This window comes from Danio rerio, chromosome 2 (genome assembly GCF_052040795.2).
Source record: "Danio rerio strain M-AB ecotype USA chromosome 2, GRCz13ab, whole genome shotgun sequence".
In the NCBI taxonomy this organism is placed as follows: Eukaryota; Metazoa; Chordata; class Actinopteri; order Cypriniformes; family Danionidae; genus Danio; species Danio rerio.
Genome location: NC_141022.1, coordinates 55,048,700 through 55,068,860, shown reverse-complemented (window position 1 = coordinate 55,068,860; position 20,161 = coordinate 55,048,700). Strand labels below are relative to the sequence as shown.

Below are 20,161 nucleotides of genomic sequence, written 5' to 3'. Positions count from 1 at the left end.
GCAACACAAACAGCACGCAGAAGTTTAAATGCACAATAATGCACAAGGCAGGCACCATGGGTCACACCGATCACTCGACAGAAGTATAAACAAGGCTTAAGACTTTCTTTGCAGGAAGAATGAGACAAAAATCTGAAACACTTCATTACTTGGTGTCTTCAGTTCCCTATATGTGCGTGTATATATTTGTATATTTGTATGCAGAGTGCAGACCACAAAACATGGTTAAAATTAACTTGGTTTTCACATTTAATTTAGAACTAGAGAAAGGAACTTGATGATGCTAAACACTTGTTGAACCACTTGTTGAACGTGTGGAACCACTTTAACAAGCATTATGTGCAGAGTAGTGTTCAAGATACATATGAAATATTTTATATTTTTAGTAAATGCACAATTACAGAGCGGGCCCAAGGCATAAGCGAACTAAGCAGCTGCTTAGGGCCCCGTGGCCACCAGGGGGCCCCCAAGAGTGCTTGAATTTATTGTGTGACTTTCGTTTTAGTTTGTTGAGTTGTGGATTAGTGGTGGGACAAAATATATGCCCATTTATAGTGTTATTTCTGACCGCGATACATACTCAGGCGCCAAGATATTTACCTAAATTTCCAAAAGATCTGATTTAATTAATCAGTTTTCCACACTGACTGCAGCAGATAACCACTTCAGCTAGTACACCCAGCCGCCACCAGGTGGCGCTTTCTGTAATGGCGGATCATTAGACATACACCAGCGTCATGTAAACCACTGACAAATAGATAAGCCATTGCAATGGTGAATATCTCAGGCATACAGACACTTTCTTCTGTCCAAGCTGGGCCAATGTATTTGTGTGTTTAAGACATCCAGCTCCCCCGAATTTGCCACTAGTTTCTTTCTTACAGACACGCTTTCACTTCGCTATGTCGCTCACGCATGCCCGCTCCAGTGCAACTTCTTATGTGCTCAAACTTTTTAACTCCGCCAAAATATATAAAGATATCAATAGGACATGAACATTTAATTAGAAGGGCCTTGCGTTTATTTAACTTACAGACCTTGTCAAAGTCTTGTAGATGGTATTTTGGCAAAAAAATATTAAGGAAATTAAAAAAACTTAAATAGATGAGTAAATAGCTAATGTTCTCCACCGTTGAAAACATACATGCTCAGATGAGTCTGTGCTCACCTCTCAGAGCATTCTGATCAGTTGAAAAAATTGTGGGAATACATATTTTTTTAGTAAAAATAAACCAGGGTTAAGCATAAAATGTTTCCATGTTTACATAAAATTAGTTGGTCAAGTTGTAATAAATGTTTTAAGTTTACAGAAAATTAGAAAGCAATAAATAACTATTTTTGCAGTTTTTTTTCTTAAAGGCATATTCCACTAAATTGAGATTTTGCTGCTGATCTATCAATATATCGCAGAATCAATGATATAGTGATTGAAGCAGAAGTGCCCGGAACAGCAGCAAAATGCTTTTTCATGAACTTGGTGATAGAAAATAAGCTTCTTATTTATACAATTGACAGTTGGTAAGTACACTGCAAAAATTATTTTTTTTCTTATAGTTTTTGTGTGATTTTTAGTCCAAATATCTAAAAATTCTTAAACCAAAACATTTTCTAGAAGGATTTTTAGTCAAAATGATGTGAATTTTTAATTAAAAAAGCTCAATCTGCCAATTAGGGTAAATAAAAATATTGTTTTAGGTTTTAAATAAGATTATTTTACTTATTGGCTTAATTAAAATTCACTTAATTTAGAATTATTTCTGAAAAATAAACAATTTTTGTCCATATTTACTAATTTGATTTATATGCGAGTATGTCTAGAAAATGCTTCCTGATTTAGTTTGATTTTAATTTAAATAGATGTTTTAAGTTATTTGAACTACAAAATACAATATTATTTTTTTCCAGTATTAATATTTATATCCAATTTAAAAAAAATGTATCTTTATTGTCACTATGTTTGACTGTTTGGCAGCCTCTTGTGCCTGAATAATAATAAAAATAAGTATGTTATTGGCTACTTCCAGCTGCTTTTGTTTCTGCCAGCCCATATTAATGTTTTGTGTCTATTTATTTAGATTTGTGGCAAGTAGTCATATAAAAAGTTGGATCAATAGGAGGTTGTTTCTGCAGAATAATATTTAGAATTGTCTTAAAACATATATTTTATGATTTAAGCAACACAGCTACAGCGAATAAAATCGATAATTGGTATGTGTGTTTTAAATTTATAGTGTGCGAATTATCAAGGATTGACGATAATTTGTCATATTGTTTGCACCAAGGGGGCCCCAAATAAAATCCTGCTAAGGGCCCCCTGAAGGCTTGGGCCGGCCCTGAGCGAGCTGCGAAACTTGCCACACAACCTTGCGTTTTCAGTCTGACACATTGGCGTGCTTATGATTGGAAGTGTATGGGGAGAAAAGTCCAGCGTGACTGCGGCTTTAAGCTCTTACCCCAATAAGACACACCTGAACCAGCTACTCAAGCTCTAGCATACTGGAAACGTGATGGCAGGTTGGCAACTAAACTCTGGAATTAATCTCTGTAGGACACCGGCCCTCCAGGACAGAGTTTGGGCACCAAACCTCATTTAGATGAGCCTTTGCACCCTGGTAATCTGTATCTCCCTTTCTGTGTATAACCATCAAGTGGGCTTTATTCAGATGCACATCAAACTCAGTTACTGGAGGGCTGCAGCCCTACAGAGTTTAGTTCCAACTTTGCCTCAACACACTCAAATACATCACATGTGCTGTGTATGCAATGTTTTTATGTCATGTAAAACATTTAATTGCAAACTAAAATATAAAAGTTTGATTATATGGTTTAAAATTTGATGTTTTATGAGATTATTGACTAGACTTTTTGTTGCTTTTGTGTTGGATTCAGCAATCGTGGAATCTTGAAAAAGTAGGGGTCTATTATATGTTATGTCAAAATACCCTTAGTTTAATATTAACATCTAAAAGAACAACCACAGACACACACAACGCAAAATGTGTTTTTTTTTTCTCCTATATGGCATGTGGTATCAAATTACATTAAAACTACACTCTTCCAGCAGTTCCTCGCTTCCAATATCTTGTTCGTCATGGGGGGCATGCCTGAAATGTTCCTGAATGAAAGTGAAAATGTCAAACTGCAGTCAAAGTTGAAAAAATAAAAATGAAACACTTGAAATTACAGAGGAAATGTCGATATTGCGGTGGCACAATGATGTTAATCGAATTATGTAATATAGCGCGTAAAATAGAAACATGAAAGAAACATTCAAAAAGCAACTCATGTAAACATCTTAATCATATTGATAGTCTTGAGCCTAATTTATGCTTTCGCCTGGTGCCGCATCGCGGACCTCCGCTGACTGCACGTGCACCTTGCGAAACAGATAAGGCTTTTATACTTGATGCATTCGCTGTTGTGAAATTCTTTAAAACAACAGGGGGCGGTCAAAAGAGTAGAAGAAAGTTTCTGGAACTTATCATTAATATTAATGAAGTTTTTTAAACATATGCCGGAATAGTTGGCGGTTCATTGCTCTGTGGTGACACCTGATAAATAGGGGACTAAGCTGAAGGAAAAATGAAGGTATGAATGAAACAGCGAAGCACTCATTCATTAGTTGGCAATTATAGTTAACAATCCTGTATATTTTAGTGTTGCTGGCACATTTGACCAGTTGAGCTTGAAACAGAAAACTTACACTTAATTTAAAGATGCTGTATGTGAGTTTTTGACTCTTCTAATGCATGAAAATATCATAACATTTTCGCAGATTTTTAAGAAACATGCTAAGTGAACATTCTTGTTTATCTGAAAAACAATGCTGAAGTCAGATATTCTGCTTTGAAAATGTGCATTACGTGCAGAAACGCTGTCTTTGTTTTGGTTCTTTTAACCTGCACACTGTCAGTTTAGCCGGGTTGCCTTGGTGGAAAACAGCATATTTCATTCATTTATTCTGAAAGGCTCTGAAAGCATCTTTCTGTGACCGAAATGCTACCTCCGGTAGACAGCAGCAGACTGAAATGAGACACAGATTCAGAGTTTCACACAAGGTTATTAATTATCAAATAATATAAATATTATAAGGGTGAACATTAGGTGAGCAGGTTGCATTGTAACTCTGTGTCTCCATGAGCACCATCATGATATATGTCCGCGCACTTAACCACTTGGCTATTGGCATTGACCAATATGCATTAGTTGTTATAAAACATATTAATGGAAACACTGAAGACTCTTATGTGGAAGTGAAAAATATGGTTTGTCTATTAGCAGTGGGACGTAAATAACAGTGTTACTTTTGTCCCCACAGGAACTTTCGCCATTTAAACCTGATTTACTTTTAAACTAAAATACTCAGACATTTTAAACTTAAGGATGTGTTATTGCACTAAATAACCTGTAGATTCATCAGTACTGTGATGCATGACAAGAGAAACTTGTAATAGGAAAAAGGACCACTAAAATAATTTACTGTCTGCACTTAAAAGCTGAAATTCAAAGCTAACTGCGATACACGGTCCCGAAATCAGCTGATATTTGGCAGCTCCATCAAGGGTTGCATACTAAAAATACTGTTATAGCCTGGAAAGCAAATGTTGTCGGGGCTTTGAGAAAATCGCTTGGTTACTTTCATCCCACGTTACTTTCGTCCCCTACTGATAATGGCAGGAAAACAAAACAAAAGAACACAAGACAGGGCATAAACACACAAGGCATGTGACAAACTGATTAGCTGATTTGTGTAGTGAGTTTAGACTGTATCTTCTTCTCACAATGATGTGAAGAATAAGGTATTTCAAGAAATTGGAAAGAAGTTGACAGATGACAGTGTATGTATGCTATGCGTGTATACATATATAATGAGTAAATGAATATAATGAATGGAAATACACAAGCCTGTGCGTATAGGCATATAATGTAATGCTGAACAGTAAGGTGTCATTTGTTGGTTTCGGTTGTCTTCATTTTAATCGTTCAGTGATGGTGTGCTTCATCAGCCTGCCTGATTCCCGCTGAACTGAACTCACGTTTGATTTGAGGGGCGTTCTGGGGGTGGGGTCTGCATAATGCTTTGTAAGCTACTAGCCCGACAGTAGAAACAAGACATGATTTCGGCCTCACTGCTCAACCTCCCGGGCGATTGGTCTGGTCCGGTCTGATAAAAGCCCTGGCTTGCACTGGCCTGACAGTGGAAATACGGCTATTGGGTGGGCCAGACCTACCCTGGCCCCCTTGTAGAGCCGGGCCTAAGTTGAGACTAGAAGTAAGACAGAGATGTGCAGAGACATTTTTTTTTGGACAGCTTTTTGATAGCTGGATTTGAGAAAATAATTTATGCAAATATGTAGTTTGTCAGACTGCTTCTTCCTCTCTCTATGGTGTGAAGATTAATGTATTTCGAGCAAATGGAAGGAAGTTGACAGATGAGACTAGAAATAAGACTGATGAAATGCAGAGAAGAGACAAGTGCACAGCTCTTGGATAGATGGTGACAGTCATGCAGCTCCTTTTAACTTTTCTTTGGCTCATAAAAGGTAAGTGTTCTTTCTTTCTTAGTTTAATTTATTATTTTAATTCATTTAAATAAATCTAACTTTTCTAAAAACAAATGGCAATGTCTCTTAATTGAATTGATTTTTTCTTTGTTAAGGTCCTGAGTGCATTACAGCATCTGTAAAGTCTGTGTTAACAGTTCAGACTGGAGGATCTGTTGTTGTTCCCTGTTATTATGACATGAAATATGCAGAATATAAGAAATACTGGTGCTTTCATGCAAACGATTTATACAGTTCCTGCTCTATTCTGGCGTATGCTAATGAAACCAAAGGAAAAGTGTCAGTGGTTGATCATCCAGATCAGAGTTTTTTTACTGTGACTATGAGAAATTACAGATATTACTGGTGTGCTGTAGAGATTGGAGGAATATTTGAACTGGATCAGAAAAAGCAGCTTTATCTCTCAGTTCAATCAGGTTTGGAATATTTCATATTCAGATGTAAAATTATTTTCATTGCAGATTAACCACAATCACTAATGCCTGCCTTGTGTGTGCTACAGCTTCTGATGTGTTTGTGGTGAGCAGCAATGTATCTGGACATGAAGGTGATAATGTCAGTGTTCAGTGTTTCTACAGTTCCAGATATAAGAATAAACTCAAACGCTGGTGCAGATATAAAGACCAGAAGTGTTTCAAAGAGAAGAAGACTGACACATCCCAGAATTCATCAGTGCAGATCAGTGATGATGGTGAAAGCTCCTTCACTGTGCTGATGACTGGACTGAGACTCTCTGATTCTGGATGGTATTTCTGCTCTGCTGGAGAACAAATCATTCTTGTTCAACTCACTGTTACTAAAGGTAAAACTCACTTCAGAGTCTCTTGAAAAACTAACTAAGATTATTTTGGAATATTTTGCTTTGTCTTTTTTTGTTTTCACTGTCACCAAATTGAAACCATGCAATACTCTTACTGACATAAATCACAATAGTGATTATAATACATCCTTTTACTCTTTCTGATAGCAGTCATGATCATGGAGGAATCTCAGACAAAAGGGTAACTTATTAAAATAATAATTTAGATTTTCTTGCATGATGAGCTTGGCTACATATATTTATTTGCCTAGTAAAATATTTGCCAAGTAGCCTTTTTGAACATTAATCTATTTTTTTGTATGTGATGTTGCTTTTCTTTTCTACTTCAGATTTCCGACAACAGGTAAAACAGATTAAATGCACCAATATGTGCTGTATCCACACACTCTATTAACATTATTTTCCATGTCTGACAGCAGCTGTGAGCACAGACAGCAGCACTGAGAACAACAGGTTAGTATTGACTTTAAGAAGATTGCTAGATCTACATTTGACAAACCCTCTTAACACATTTATATTCTGATGTCACGTGTTTCTCTATTCTCTTTTTCAGAAGGGCTGTGAAGGAGCGTTTTTGCCTGTCACAAAATTAGATTAGAGGCTGATACTTACCCTGTTTGGATAATGTTGTGTGATCCTCCTCTGAATGCATGTGCTACTATGAAGGTAAAGCTTAACAGACTTTTATTTTGTATCAGGAAGTTAAAGCAGTTTCTAACCAGGAATTACTTACACAAACAGGAAGTGACTATCTTACTACTTGGGTTTTTTTTATTTTATTTTACTCTGAAAGCCTATATTTGAAAGCTGACTACTTGTTGCCATCATTGACAGCATCTGCAGATGAAGGCACCTCACAAAACAGACTTCAGTCAGATTTCTTAAACTGCACAGAATAATTATTAATGTACAACAAAATAGAGAGAGCTTTGGTGATGACTTAGTGAATATTTGATCTCTACAGTACTAATTTCTCTAAAAAATGACATCAAAATAGAATTAATGTGGTCAAAGTGAATATTTGCACATAAAATGACACGTATGCTCAGCTTTTAGTTGCCACCTTTATTTTTTTAGCTTCTGCACAGTATTGTTTGATATTAAAGGCAGTGAAGAATTCATCTGCGGTGCCATCAAAAATCACTCTCATGCTTTACAACATTATTAGTAAGACGTCTTATTCACTTAAAGTGGAAGCATCCATCGCTGCCCTCATTTGATACATGGTTTAAACAAGTGTTTGCTTGTATATTACGTTGGGAAAAATCTGGCTTTCACTCTTGGGTTCTTTAAAAACCTTCTACACGATGTGTCGCCCTATTTTCTTGATCTTTAAAACTGGGCACTTATGCATACTGTATAGTTATTTATTTTTTAATTTTTTTCAATTATTGATTTATTTTTTTTGAGAAATTTAATGTATTTTTATTTTCTTATAGTTCATTTCTTTATTTGTTTTCTCAATTGATTCTATTTATTTATTATTTTTCTTCCACTTCGAAAGAGAGAGGCAAGTGTTTAAATGGGTAATGTTGTTAATAGTTCAAAATTAATGTTGTAATTTGCTGAAGAACATAATAAACTTAATTAAAAAAAATCAATCAGACGAAGGTATATCAGTTCAGTAGACAGGTGCAGGGCTTGATTAAGTTTTTTCAGATGTGCCTAATGCCTTCTTACTTTTGAATGCATCCTTCAAAGGCAGCGATTTCAAGCTTTGTTGTAGCCCTACGCAGATCTGCTATAAAGGCATCCTAATGCAAGACTCCTTATTCCTTGACAGAAATAAAGAGAGGGGTCTGGATGCAGACCTGGTGCAGTGCAATCTGAGCTGCATCCAATGCTTTTGAATGCGCTCACCTAACACCACCCCTAACCCTACCGCTGCGGCCCAAATCGCATACTTATGCACTATTCTATGCCATTTTGTAGTATGAATAGTGTAAGTAGTGTGTTCACAGTAAAAACTCTAAAATAATAAGTGCACTTTAATTACCCGGATGATGCACTCATTCAGCCGGTAAAATGTAGTGTGTAATGATGGACACTTCTCTCATTCGGGCGCACATGTTGAATAATTTTATTTATTTTGGATGGTGAAAGCAAAATTCTCCTACGAGAGTGATTAAAGCACCTCCCGATGGTGAATGCGGTTATACTCACGACAGGTATTATTTGATAATTCGGTCGTTTATTTCACTGATTTGGCAACCGTCAAACGTCATCAGGGAAACGGTTTGAATTTCCGCTTAGTAAAAAAACATTAGTGCTCCATTTGGGACGACACTTCATACATATACTGTCTTGTTGAGTGTGTAAGTGCATAAGTACATAGTGTATAGTGTGCCATTTAGGACGCAGCTTACCTGTCACAGTGACGTCACTCACTGTATTGAGTGCATTGTGTCTCACATTGCATCGCTGAGTGATGCAACCTCAGCTTGCATCATAAAGGCTGCATCCAGATACTATTGGAAATAAATGCAAATCTAATGGAAGTTTCACAAAACCAAAGAACAAATTATATGGGCAAAACAATCTGAGATAATGGATAATACTTCTATGAAGAAAGACTCATTCGAACAGCGGCATGGCAGACTCACATTGCATAAATACATAAAGCTCAGATTGAGGATTTTTACTTTAAAACTCCCTCACTGAGTAAGCATGACAAACTATATATATTTTAGAACGGTCTAAGACACAGATGTCAAACTCCAGTTACTGAGTTTGATGCCCCTGTTTTAAGACTTTTTAATACATATTTTAACAGTTTTTTTTTTTGTTACCCTGGAAGAGTAATAGATTAAAACATTTAATGTCACACTACAAACTGGCCCCTTTTATGGTTACATTTTGAAACCGTGATTTAGTCTAAACCTAAATGAATCATAACTAAAGGCTCCTAAACACCTGGACGCTTTTCGTTTGCATCTATCGTCAGCTTTTTATGAGACGTTTTCCCGCATTCAAACCCAAGCGATTTTCACTGGCGCCAAGCAGAAGAGGATACAAAATCACTCCATGACGTTAGATGGCGCTACACAACTTTAAGCTTCCGACACCCACTTGTAACACAGAAGAAGAGGAAGAGAGGAAGTTCACATGCTTGTTGTTAAAGATACTGGTGACTCGTACAAGCATGGATGGTTCAAGTAGCAGCTCCAGCTCTAGCGATGAAGAAATGATTATTGTTCACAGAGCAATAAGCAGCTCCACGTTCATATCATACCTAGGCATCTTCAATGTGCGCTCGCATTGACAGTTTTGCGCTTGAGCGCCTCCAAGTGCTGTTTACTGTAACTTCAGCAGCTCCGTGCACGTGAACAAAAGTGCCGATCTGATTGGTGGCGAAGGTTTTGACGGGGAGCGTCAAATAAAAAAAAACAAGCATGAGGCATTTTTTTTTTTAAATGACACTTTTGCACCTGGCGTTTCCCGCGTTGGTGTGCACGATCACATTGACACCCTTTATATAGTCACGAGGCGTTAAACGTTGACGGAAAACGCAAGCAAAAAACGTCTCTCTGTGCACGGGCCTTAACTCTATATAATTTAAAAGCTTAAAATTTCTACATATTGAAAGATTATCTGCAATTTAGTTCAATTGCTTTTACATTGAATGAACTCTTATGTGATCAATTCTGTGTATGTTGGGGTGACCTGTGCCTTAACCCCAACAAACTGATAGATGTGAACTACATGACCCTATTATCATGGGTGTGAGCCCTTTCAGTTCTCAATGGGTATAAGCCAAACTACAGCTGAAACATCTGATGAGAGGGTCCTGCTGAGCCTAGCAAAAACAGAATGATTTGTTTGATTTAAGTGTTAAAAGGAACGACATCACACTGCTCCATATAATTCGTTTGAAAGACGAAATGCAGCCATATGCATTTCTGGCTACATAATTCGTGATCTCCAGAAATGTATATTATGCAGGCCTCATTGGACATGTTTTGACACTTATGAGTGATGGTTTATCATAACCAGCACATTTCAGATAGATGTGATAGATGTGTGAATGTTTGCAGACTCATACGAGCAGAGCACTAACAATTCATCTTACCATGTTTGCCTGATCAACATAAACAATGAAAAACATTTGTCCATTCGGCGTAAGCTTACTGTACATTCTCATTTTGTTTCATGTAGACATGCTGATATTTAATAATAAGCTATAAAGGGATGATTAGAATTTAAATTGCAAAGGCAATTGAACAAATCTGCAAATGTTTTGTAGATATAGTGGTACGGTACAGATCACCTTTATCAGGCATTTCTACTGCCAAAAGGGTACGCATGGAATGGTATGGCGTGGTGTATGAAAGTTTGAGTCGATGTCATTCTGGCTCAAGGAAATGTCTACAGTAAAGCTGTACGGGTCGTTCACATATCACATGAGAAGCACTTCTTACAAAGCAGATGCTTTATACACAAAAATTCTTGTGTATAAATGTTCATTACTTACGTTTTTATAAGTAATATTTGATTTTAACAGCAGATCAATGATTGCAAAACAGCCTACTGTAACGTCTGCAAATATGTCAAAATAAATAAATAAATGCAACATATATGAACGCATGCAGACCCTTACAGTCTCCTATATATAACCAATTACAAAAAAACTAGACACAACATTCATTTTTGTCCTTATTTGGGTACAAAAACAACATGCAACATATAGTCCACAGTCAGTGCAAAACTCTTATCTGTATCTTTAATCTTCACCAGCACATGTAAGCTCTTATTAGAAAGGAAATTCGTCATTCAGAGTTCATAATAGTCTAAAAGGTGATGATAATAATCAAACAGAACAGTTTGTTCATGTTTTAGGTTGGTGAAAAAAAAATTTGCTCCCTTGTTTTTTCCAGCTTCTCCTTTGTTCTTTTGTGCTTTACTCTCGCATTTATTCGTTTCTAAAAGGATCGGATTTAGGAGTCAGGCGCATGTCATTATGATCAGCTCTAGAAGTTTGTTATTTCAATTACAGAGGTACGGCGAGCGATCAGGAGCTCTCTGGAAAAAATGAAACCGCTTGTGCTTTTAGACTACCTTTTAAACAACAACAGGTTTATCTTCTTGGCTTTGTGGCTGTTCATCAAGACAACAAGGTTTGTTTGAGTTCGGCTCAACCACGGCTTGATATTGTATGTATATATTATAACAATGTAATGTCAAGGCTGTGTATTTATAAATGGCGCTCCAACCTCTTTTGTTTTCATTCTCCTACTTGTGCATGCGCTGGTGACATATCTTTGTAAAGCAAAAGCATTCAGCTCCGCATCTCGCTCCGCCTTTTGGTACCCTTTTGTTGTGCTAGGTACTCTTTGGAAAGGGTACCCAAAATGTGGTACAGTACGGTTTGCTTTTAGGTAGCTTTTGACAGTGGAACCCCCCATAAAAGCGTAACAAACCATTCTGTGCCACTCAGTGGAAACAGGCTATTAGTGTCAGGAAAGCAAAATTTGGTGATCAGCAGTAAATCAGCATGATAGTGCCAAAGGGTACACAAACTCTAAACACCCATGAAGAAGAAACCCTGGAAATAGTTGATGTATAAACAGAAGATTCAACTACTCATACATGTAAGTAGAAACAAAAAAGTCCATGTACGTCTTGGTAGAGGGGAAAAAGGATAATCTTAACTTCGGGTTTCTTGGCATCACTGACAATTCACATATGAACAGAGAGCAAACTATGCAATAGTTGAAATACAAAGAACTGTGGCAACAGAAAGACTGATGCAACACAGGCTCATCCTGCAAACATAGCCCTTTATACATTTTTAGAGATTGCGAATTATGTAGCCAGAGCTACATATGTATTCATTTCATCTTTAAAACGAATGCTACTGGGTGGTATGACATCATTTCTTTTCTTGCTTACCAGCTGACCGCTTACCTGCACATGGATGGCTTTCCCGCTGTTACCAGTTTGTCCGGTATCTTGACATGTACATTGGCGCACTTGAGATGCACAGCAACAACCATGACAACAGGTTCCGAGTCTGGTGAAGTTCGGTTCCAGAAAGCAGGTAAAACAAAAATAGAAGCCCATAAAATTAAATAAACAGATAAATAACAGGGTAAGAATGTGGTAAAATCTGAAAATGTGGTAAAAATCAGGCGAGTGCTGTTCTTTTTCTGAATTGCTTTTTGAAGCACTGCGGTTGGGTTTAGGGAAGGGGGTGGGTGGGTCAATCTGTGCTTTTTAAAACACTATTGGTTGGGTTTAGGGAAGGGGGAGGGCGGAGGTGTCGCTTGGTCAGTCAGTCGGTTGACAGCGGCTTCTGGTGGATTTACGTGAAAGAGCTGTCAGGGTTCTGCCACTTTGGTCTTGTAAATTCTTGTTTTGGTGGCAGAGCTCTGACACTACTCCATGTCTGGTCCTGTTTCTGTCTCTGTGTGCGGGCGCGCGCCGTCGTGGGTGTACGCAGAGTGTGCACGCTGCCACTTGATGTGGCCGCGCACGCTCTGCGTCCCTCAGACGCGCGCGCTCTTGTACTAGTGTTTGTGTTTGTTCTGTCAGCAGCGCGCTGCTTTATTCTCGGCGCCTCCGTCTAGTTGGTTTCAGTTTTGGTTGGCGCTGAGATGAAGCATGCGCGTTGCTTATGTGTGAGCGCACGGTAAGGTGTTTATCTATCGTGTGCTCGTGTCTTGCGTCTCTTGTCAAAGCACGTGGCTTGGTGTTTACATTGTGGTCACGTGCTTTTGTCGTGTTGTGTTTGTTGTCATGAACATGCGGTTAATGAGTTCTCTCATTGGCTGCATGTTCTTGTCCTGTTAAGTGAGCGCATGGCTTGTGTTGTCTCTCTGTGTCATGCGCTCTCCCGTCTATTGTCTTGTCCCACCCTCCTTGTTAACCCATTATTAGTTAATTGTGTTCACCTGTTTGTGTGTTAATTTTCTACAGTTTATATACCCCTCACATTTGCTGTCCTGTGCCAGTTCGTCATCACATGTTGTTGTTTGAAGTCTTGTCCTGTCGTGTTTCCAGTCCTCATCCTTGCCAGTCTGCCCAGTCCTGTTTGTATGTAAATGTATTTGTTTTGTTAATGTTTTCCCCCTTGTGGTAGTTTATTTTGCATTTTATTTTATTTTTATTATTTAATAAATTCCCATTTATCCTGCACTTGAGTCCTCGCTCCTTTTTCCCCATTTCCCCTCACCAACCCTGACAAGAGCAGGCTCTAATAGCACTTGCGAGAGAGATTGGAGATCTGAAAAAGCATACACAGCGGCCTCTGGTGGGTTTGTGAAAACAAAAACTGCAACCAAATGTCGCTCCTTGGACGTTTTTTGCTCTCTTAAGAAATGGATATAGAGGTACGTAATCAGAATGAACCTGGCTTGGAATTATGTGAAATGATGATGGTGAGAAAACAGAAAATAGTACCCCATAATGGCAGACCAAAATGACAGACTTGTGAATTATGTAGTGTGATTAGGCTGCTTCCTCCTCACTCTATAGTGTGAAGAAGGGCGATGCATTTTAAGAAGTTCGAGAGGAAGTTGGCAGAGAAGACTAGAAATGTTTTCACAGATCTTACGTGACTGGATTGTGACGATCATGAAGTTAATTTTAATTTTTCTTTGGCTCCTAAAAGGCAAGTGTTCTTTATTATTATTATTATTATTATTATTATTATTTTATATTATTTAACTCACATTCTTGTTAATACAAGTGACAACAGCTCTAAATTTTGTTTAGTAATGATCGTTTCTTCCTCCAGGGCCTGAATGCAAAACTGCATCTGCATACTCCATTTTAACAGCTCACACTGGAGGATCTGTTGATATTCGATGCTTTTATGACAAGTCCTATGCAGAATATAAGAAATACTGGTGCTTTTATCCAACAGATTCATACAGTTACTGCTCTATTCTGGCATATACCAATGAAAACAGATAAAAAGTGACAGTGACTGATCATCCAGAGTTTCTTTACTGTGACTATGAGAAACCTGCAGTATAAAGACTCTGGATATTACTGGTGTGCTGTGGAGACTGGTGGAATATTTGTAAAGGATGCAATAGAGCAATATCAACTCCGAATTCTGTCATGTATGAGACGAGTTTCACATTTAAATGGAAAATACTCTTAATTTCATCTCTAATGTCATTCTGTCTGTATCTTCAGCTCCTGTTGTTCAGCGCACCTCTTCGGTTTCTACCATCACTAAACCAAAACCAGGTAACACAGACTCTTACTGGACATTAAGAGATCATAATTATAATAATAATAATGATGTTAACAATAAACATTTTTAATCACCTAACAGCAGTTGTGGCCACAAAAGAGTCTAAGAGGCTTTGTACCAATTAAATAACACAAAATTATTGATTCCTCTTTTTTATGTGTTTCATACACGCCATTAACATTATTTGACATGTCTGACTGCAGCTGTGAGCACAGCCAATAGCACTGAGAGCATAGCCAACAGCACTGTGAGCACATCCAACAGCACTGCGAGTACAGCCAACAGCCCTGTGAGCACAGCCAACAGCACTCTGAGCACAGCCAACAGCACTGAGAGCATACCCAACAGCACTGTGAGCACAGCCAACAGAACTGCAAGCACAGCCAACAGCATTGCGAGCACAGCCAACAGCACTGCGAGCACAGCCAACAGCACTCTGAGCACAGCCAACAGCACTGAGAGCACAGACAGCAGCACTGAGAATAGGTTAGTATTGACTTTAAGAAGAGTTCTGGGGTGCGTTTGCCAAGCAACAACGTACTGTGACTTGCGGCTACGATTCGTCGTTTGGGAAAAACCGATGTAGTGATAAGTGTTTGCCAAAACCCGTACACTGAAAAAACTTATTCAAAGATGATTCCTTGGATTTACAAGTTTTTTTATTTAATGTTAAGTGGTTGTAAACAATTTATTTGTGTTGAATTTAAACAAACAAATTAAGTTAAACATTATTACACTTAATTTGTTTATTTAAATTCAACACAAAAATAGTTTGCAACAGTTCTGCATGCAACACTTTTTAGTTTCTCTCTCGCAGATCCATCATTTCAACCACGTTACTCATAATGCAAAATGCCCATAATGATGCTTTAAACGGGGTGGAGTAACGGCTTCTTTAGAGAAGAACCCCATCATTTACTTTGTGCAAACTATATTGTTTTACATGCACATTAAAAACAAAATCCAATGTTAGTTATGGTAACAACATGCACTCGTTTTCCATATTAATTCAAATATATGTAAACGGCACATACTGAATAGGGCCTGTGTTTCCTTTACTAATATTATTAAGAACTTTAAATATTCTATTCTAAAACATAAAATCACTTACAAAAGCTTACACGTATTCTTAAGAAATTAAATTAAATATTTATCATTTAATGAAATGAAAAAGAAAATGAAAAGAATCTGGGTGACGCAGTGGCGCAGGAGGTAGTGCTGTCGCCTCACAGCAAGAAGGTCGCTGGCTCGAGCCTCGGGTGGGTCAGTTGGCGTTTCTGTGTGGAGTTTGCATGTTCTCCCTGAGTTTGCGTGGGTTTCCTTCGCGTGCTCGGGTTTCCCCCACAAGCCAAAGACATGCGTTACAAGTGAATTGGGTAGGCTAAATTGTCTGTAGTGAATGAGTGTGTGTGTGTGGATGTTTCCCAGAGATGGGTTGCTGGATAAGTTGGCAGTTCATTCTGCTATGGCGACCCCGGATTAATAAAGGGAGCCAAAAAGAAAATGAATGAATGAATGAATGAAAAAAAACTACTTTAATCTTAGTATTACAAATATTGATGATGATGACGATTATTATCATTATTAATATTATTATTAAGTAGGATATTGTTTATTTTATTTTTTTGAAAAGTCTACTTTTACAATTTGACACAAACCACTGTAGAAGTGTGCTAACCAACAGGCCCATTTCATATACAGTTCAGATACTTAATTAATAACCTACTATAAATTAAAAGCATCAACGTTTGCTGTTATTTGTTGTCAAGCTTTGGAGACGTAACATAAATTACGCTTATAAAAAATAGGTCACCCATAACTTTCGCCATGAGACACGGCTGTGTTCCAATTGACATCAATGTTTTCATAGTGCACTGCAAAGGGAGCACAATTGTAAACATGAAGATCGCTAAAACTGACCTGTAAAAATACTTTGAAAGCAAATTACATCTAATAGTGATGACTTTAATGTTTTTTTTTAATTATTCCAAGTTTAAATGTTACAATGTTCTAAATGAATAGGGCATAGGGGGGATTCCTGGGAATAGAACACAGCCAGGAACTCTGTTTCTAACTACAGCTCCAGAGGTGTAGTTGCAAGCGTAGAAGTTTGTGACACAGTTTGCGAATGTTCACTGGAACGATGGATTTGGGGAACGTCAACGTCAAACTATGTTTTTAACAACACAACTTGCAACCTTAGTTGGCTAACAATGGTTTTTGGAAACGCACCCCAGTATAGGATTTTAAGAAATTGACACCTATGATTAGTTTTGTGGTCCAGGGTCATAATATTTAATTTGTTTTGCACGTGTGTGTGTGTGCGTGTGTGTGTGTGCGTGTGTGTGTGTGCGTGTGTGTGTGTGTGTGTGTGTGTGTGTGTGTGTGTGTGTGTGTGTGTGTGTGTGTGTGTGATGTTTTTTTTCCTTCTTTAGGTTTCCAACAACAGGTAATACAATGCAACAACTAATTAACAACCAAATTAACTAACAGCCAAACTAAATGCTTTATTCCCCAGTTGTGTCATTCTTACACACTATTAACATTATTTTCCATTTCTGACAGCAGCTGTGAGCACAGACAGCAGCACTGACAGCAACAGGTTAGTGTTGACTTTAACAAGAGTTCTAAATCTACATTTGACAAACCATTTTAACACATGCAAATGCTGATGTCATGTGTTTCCATCTTCTGTCTTTCAGCTGGGCTGTGAAGAAGCGCTTCTGTCTGTCACAGAATTACAAATCACAGGCTGATCCTCACACTTAGATAAATAACATGTTGTGTGAATCCTCCTCTGAATGCATGTGCCACTATCAAGGTAAAGCTTAACAGACTTTTATTTTGCATCAGGAAGTTCCTAAAGCAGCTTCTAAGCAGGAAATACTCACACAAACAGGAAGTCACTATCACTGGTAATGTACAACAACTTGGCAATACCAGTACATATTCACATTATAAAAAAAGAACACGGGCAAATAGGGAATCAATTACATGCATAAGCAAGACAACACAAAGTAAAATCATAAATGAGTAAATGTAATAAAATGTCCTGTCATTTATAATTTTCCATCAAAGACAGAGGATGAATTGCACTTTTTTAATTTCATTATCCTAAGATAATATATATATATATATTAAATATATATAAATATATATAAAATTATATAAGAAAGAATATCATTGCAAAAGGCAGAAAACCTTGGTTATACCTTTAAATATTTAGATTTGTGTACATAGAATTTTCCTTGCATGAGAACGCATCTTACTTAATGTCCATTACAAGTCCACAGATGTCCTTCACATTAAAGGTGCTTTATGTATGTTTTTGACTCTTCTAAAGTATAAAAATACCATAATATGTTTGCAGACATTTAAGAAACATGCTAAGTGCTTGTTTATCTGAAAAACAATGCTAAAGTCAGATATTCCAGCCTGATCTCACGAGAAAACGTAAGTATTTTACGTTTTGGCAGTTTAGTGGCTAATTCGTACGAATTTGTACGAGTTCAGTCATAAGAAATTGTACGATTTTAAAAAGGAGGCGTGGCACCTAACCCCACCCCTAAACCCAACCGTCATTGGGGGATGAGCAAATCGTACTAAAATGTACGAATTAGATCGTACGAATTTGTACGAATTAGCCACTAAATGAAAAAGTTACGAATTGCCGTGAGATTGTGTTGGATATTCTGCATTGAAAATGTGGTTTTCGTGCCGGTGTTCTGACAATCTGTGCTACCTCCTCAGAATGTGCTACTGGTAGCTTAGGGCGTACTCACACTATGCTATCCGAACCGTGCCCAGGCCCGTTTCCTGGATCGTTTGAGAAGTGTGAGTGCGCTGAATCGGGCTCAGGCACGGTTTACTTGGCCGGCCCTGAGGAGGTGGGCCTGAGTGCGGTTCACTTCGGCTTTGGCGCGGTACGTTTAAAGTGTGAGTGCAAAACATGCCTAAGCCTGAAACTGAAAGTGAGACGTGACTTTCTGTTTCATATGGATTAATGAATCATTTTAACTGTTTAATGAACGCAAACTGTCGTAGTTTATTAAAGACGCAAACCCCTCACTGCACGAAAGCTGTGCACCTTCAGCAAACCCCCTAATTCCTGCAGCACGAGGACTTTATGATTGTTTATGAGCGTCAAAAGTGGCTGATCTGTTCGGCAAAATATTTGAATATTTGAGTGTCACCGCATATCAAACAACTTAAACGATATAACTGATAAAGAAATCTCCGCTGTGCTGAGCGAGAGAGCTTTTCTACTCAAAAGCGCATGTTTTCGTAAGCGTGCCCAGGCCCAAATGTAATGTGAGTGTGGGCCGTCGGTGGAGACGACAGGGGGGACAAGCGTGCTTTGGCCCATGTTCAAGACAACTGTACATAGTGATGAGTATGGCTTTAATCTGTCATGTTTCATCCACCATAACAGGGTTAGCACATCTTGTCAGCTTCAAATGTCTATTATAATGAACTACCACATTAAATAAGGATGTAAAAACAGGGTTAGCACATCTTGTCAGCCTCAAATGTCTATTATAATGAACTACCACATTAAATAAGGATGTAAAAACAGGGTTAGCACATCTTGTCAGCCTCAAATGTCTATTATAATGAACTACCACATTAAATAAGGATGTAAAAACAGGGTTAGCACATCTTGTCAGCTTCAAATGTCTATTATAATGAACTACCGCATTAAATAAGGATGTAAAAACAGGGTTAGCACATCTTGACAGCTTTAAATGTCTTTTAGAATGAACTACCACATTAAATAAGGATGTAAAAACAGGAGTAGCACATATTGTTTGCTTCAAATATCTATCGAAATGAACTACTACTCTATTGAACTATGTAGAAAAAGGTGTAGCAGCTTCAAATGTTTATCAGAGACTGCCTTAACTATTATTTTTTCATTAGTATTATATTTAATTTGTTTATTAGAGTGGTAGTTCATTCCGATTGACATTTGAAGCTGATAGAATGTGCTACGCCTGTTATTACACCCTTCTTTAAGGAGGTAGTACATTCTGATAGACATTTTAAGCTGACAAGATGTGCTAACCCTGTTTTTTAAGATGAAATTTGACGGATTGAGCTATCATTAGCACATTCTGATGAGGTAGCACAGATCGTCAGAACACCGGGATGCTGTCTTTGTTTTGGTTCCTATAACCTGCCTGATGCCAGTTTAGCCAATTATATTTCAACACCACGGTTTGCCTTGGTGAAAAACCGCATAATTCATTCATTCATTCATTCATTCATTCAATCTTTCATTCATTCGGAAAGGGATCACAAAACATGCGTCTGTGACTGAAATGCGACCTCTGGTGGACAGTAGCAGACTCCGAAATGAGACGCAGATTCAGAGTTCCACATAAGGTGGTGATTAACTAGCTAATAATATAAATATTACACATTTTTACTTTAGGTGAGCAGGTTTCATTGTACCCCCGTGTCCTAACAATACGCTTTGTGATAATATATGCAGTGATGAGCAATGTGGCTGTTTGCACCAGACGAAACACGACAGAAATTTAAATACAGCCGTTCACAAGCACAGAATATTGC

At 37.8% G+C, this 20,161-nt stretch overlaps 1 protein-coding gene and 1 long non-coding RNA gene across 2 annotated transcripts in view; one reads left to right on the top strand and one right to left on the bottom strand.

Moving 5' to 3' along the window:
• LOC147846532 (uncharacterized) overlaps positions 1–20,161 on the bottom strand; it is a 252,135-nt gene that overhangs the window by 208,636 nt on the left and 23,338 nt on the right. The window lies entirely within an intron of this gene.
• Positions 5,495–6,392, top strand: LOC137487553 (polymeric immunoglobulin receptor-like). The gene is made up of 3 exons (XM_087240192.1): positions 5,495–5,543; positions 5,660–5,980; positions 6,067–6,392. Exons 1-3 carry the CDS (start codon positions 5,495–5,497, stop codon positions 6,390–6,392), a joined length of 696 nt encoding a protein of 231 aa, XP_087096318.1.

Bases quoted from the DNA above. Each gene is read 5' to 3' on its own strand.
- LOC137487553 (XM_087240192.1), top strand. From the start codon at position 5,495: ATGGTGACAGTCATGCAGCTCCTTTTAACTTTTCTTTGGCTCATAAAA. The intron at 5,544-5,659 runs GTAAGTGTTCTT...TTCTTTGTTAAG, and splicing joins TTTTCTTTGGCTCATAAAAG to GTCCTGAGTGCATTACAGCA. The intron at 5,981-6,066 runs GTTTGGAATATT...TGTGTGCTACAG, and splicing joins TTATCTCTCAGTTCAATCAG to CTTCTGATGTGTTTGTGGTG.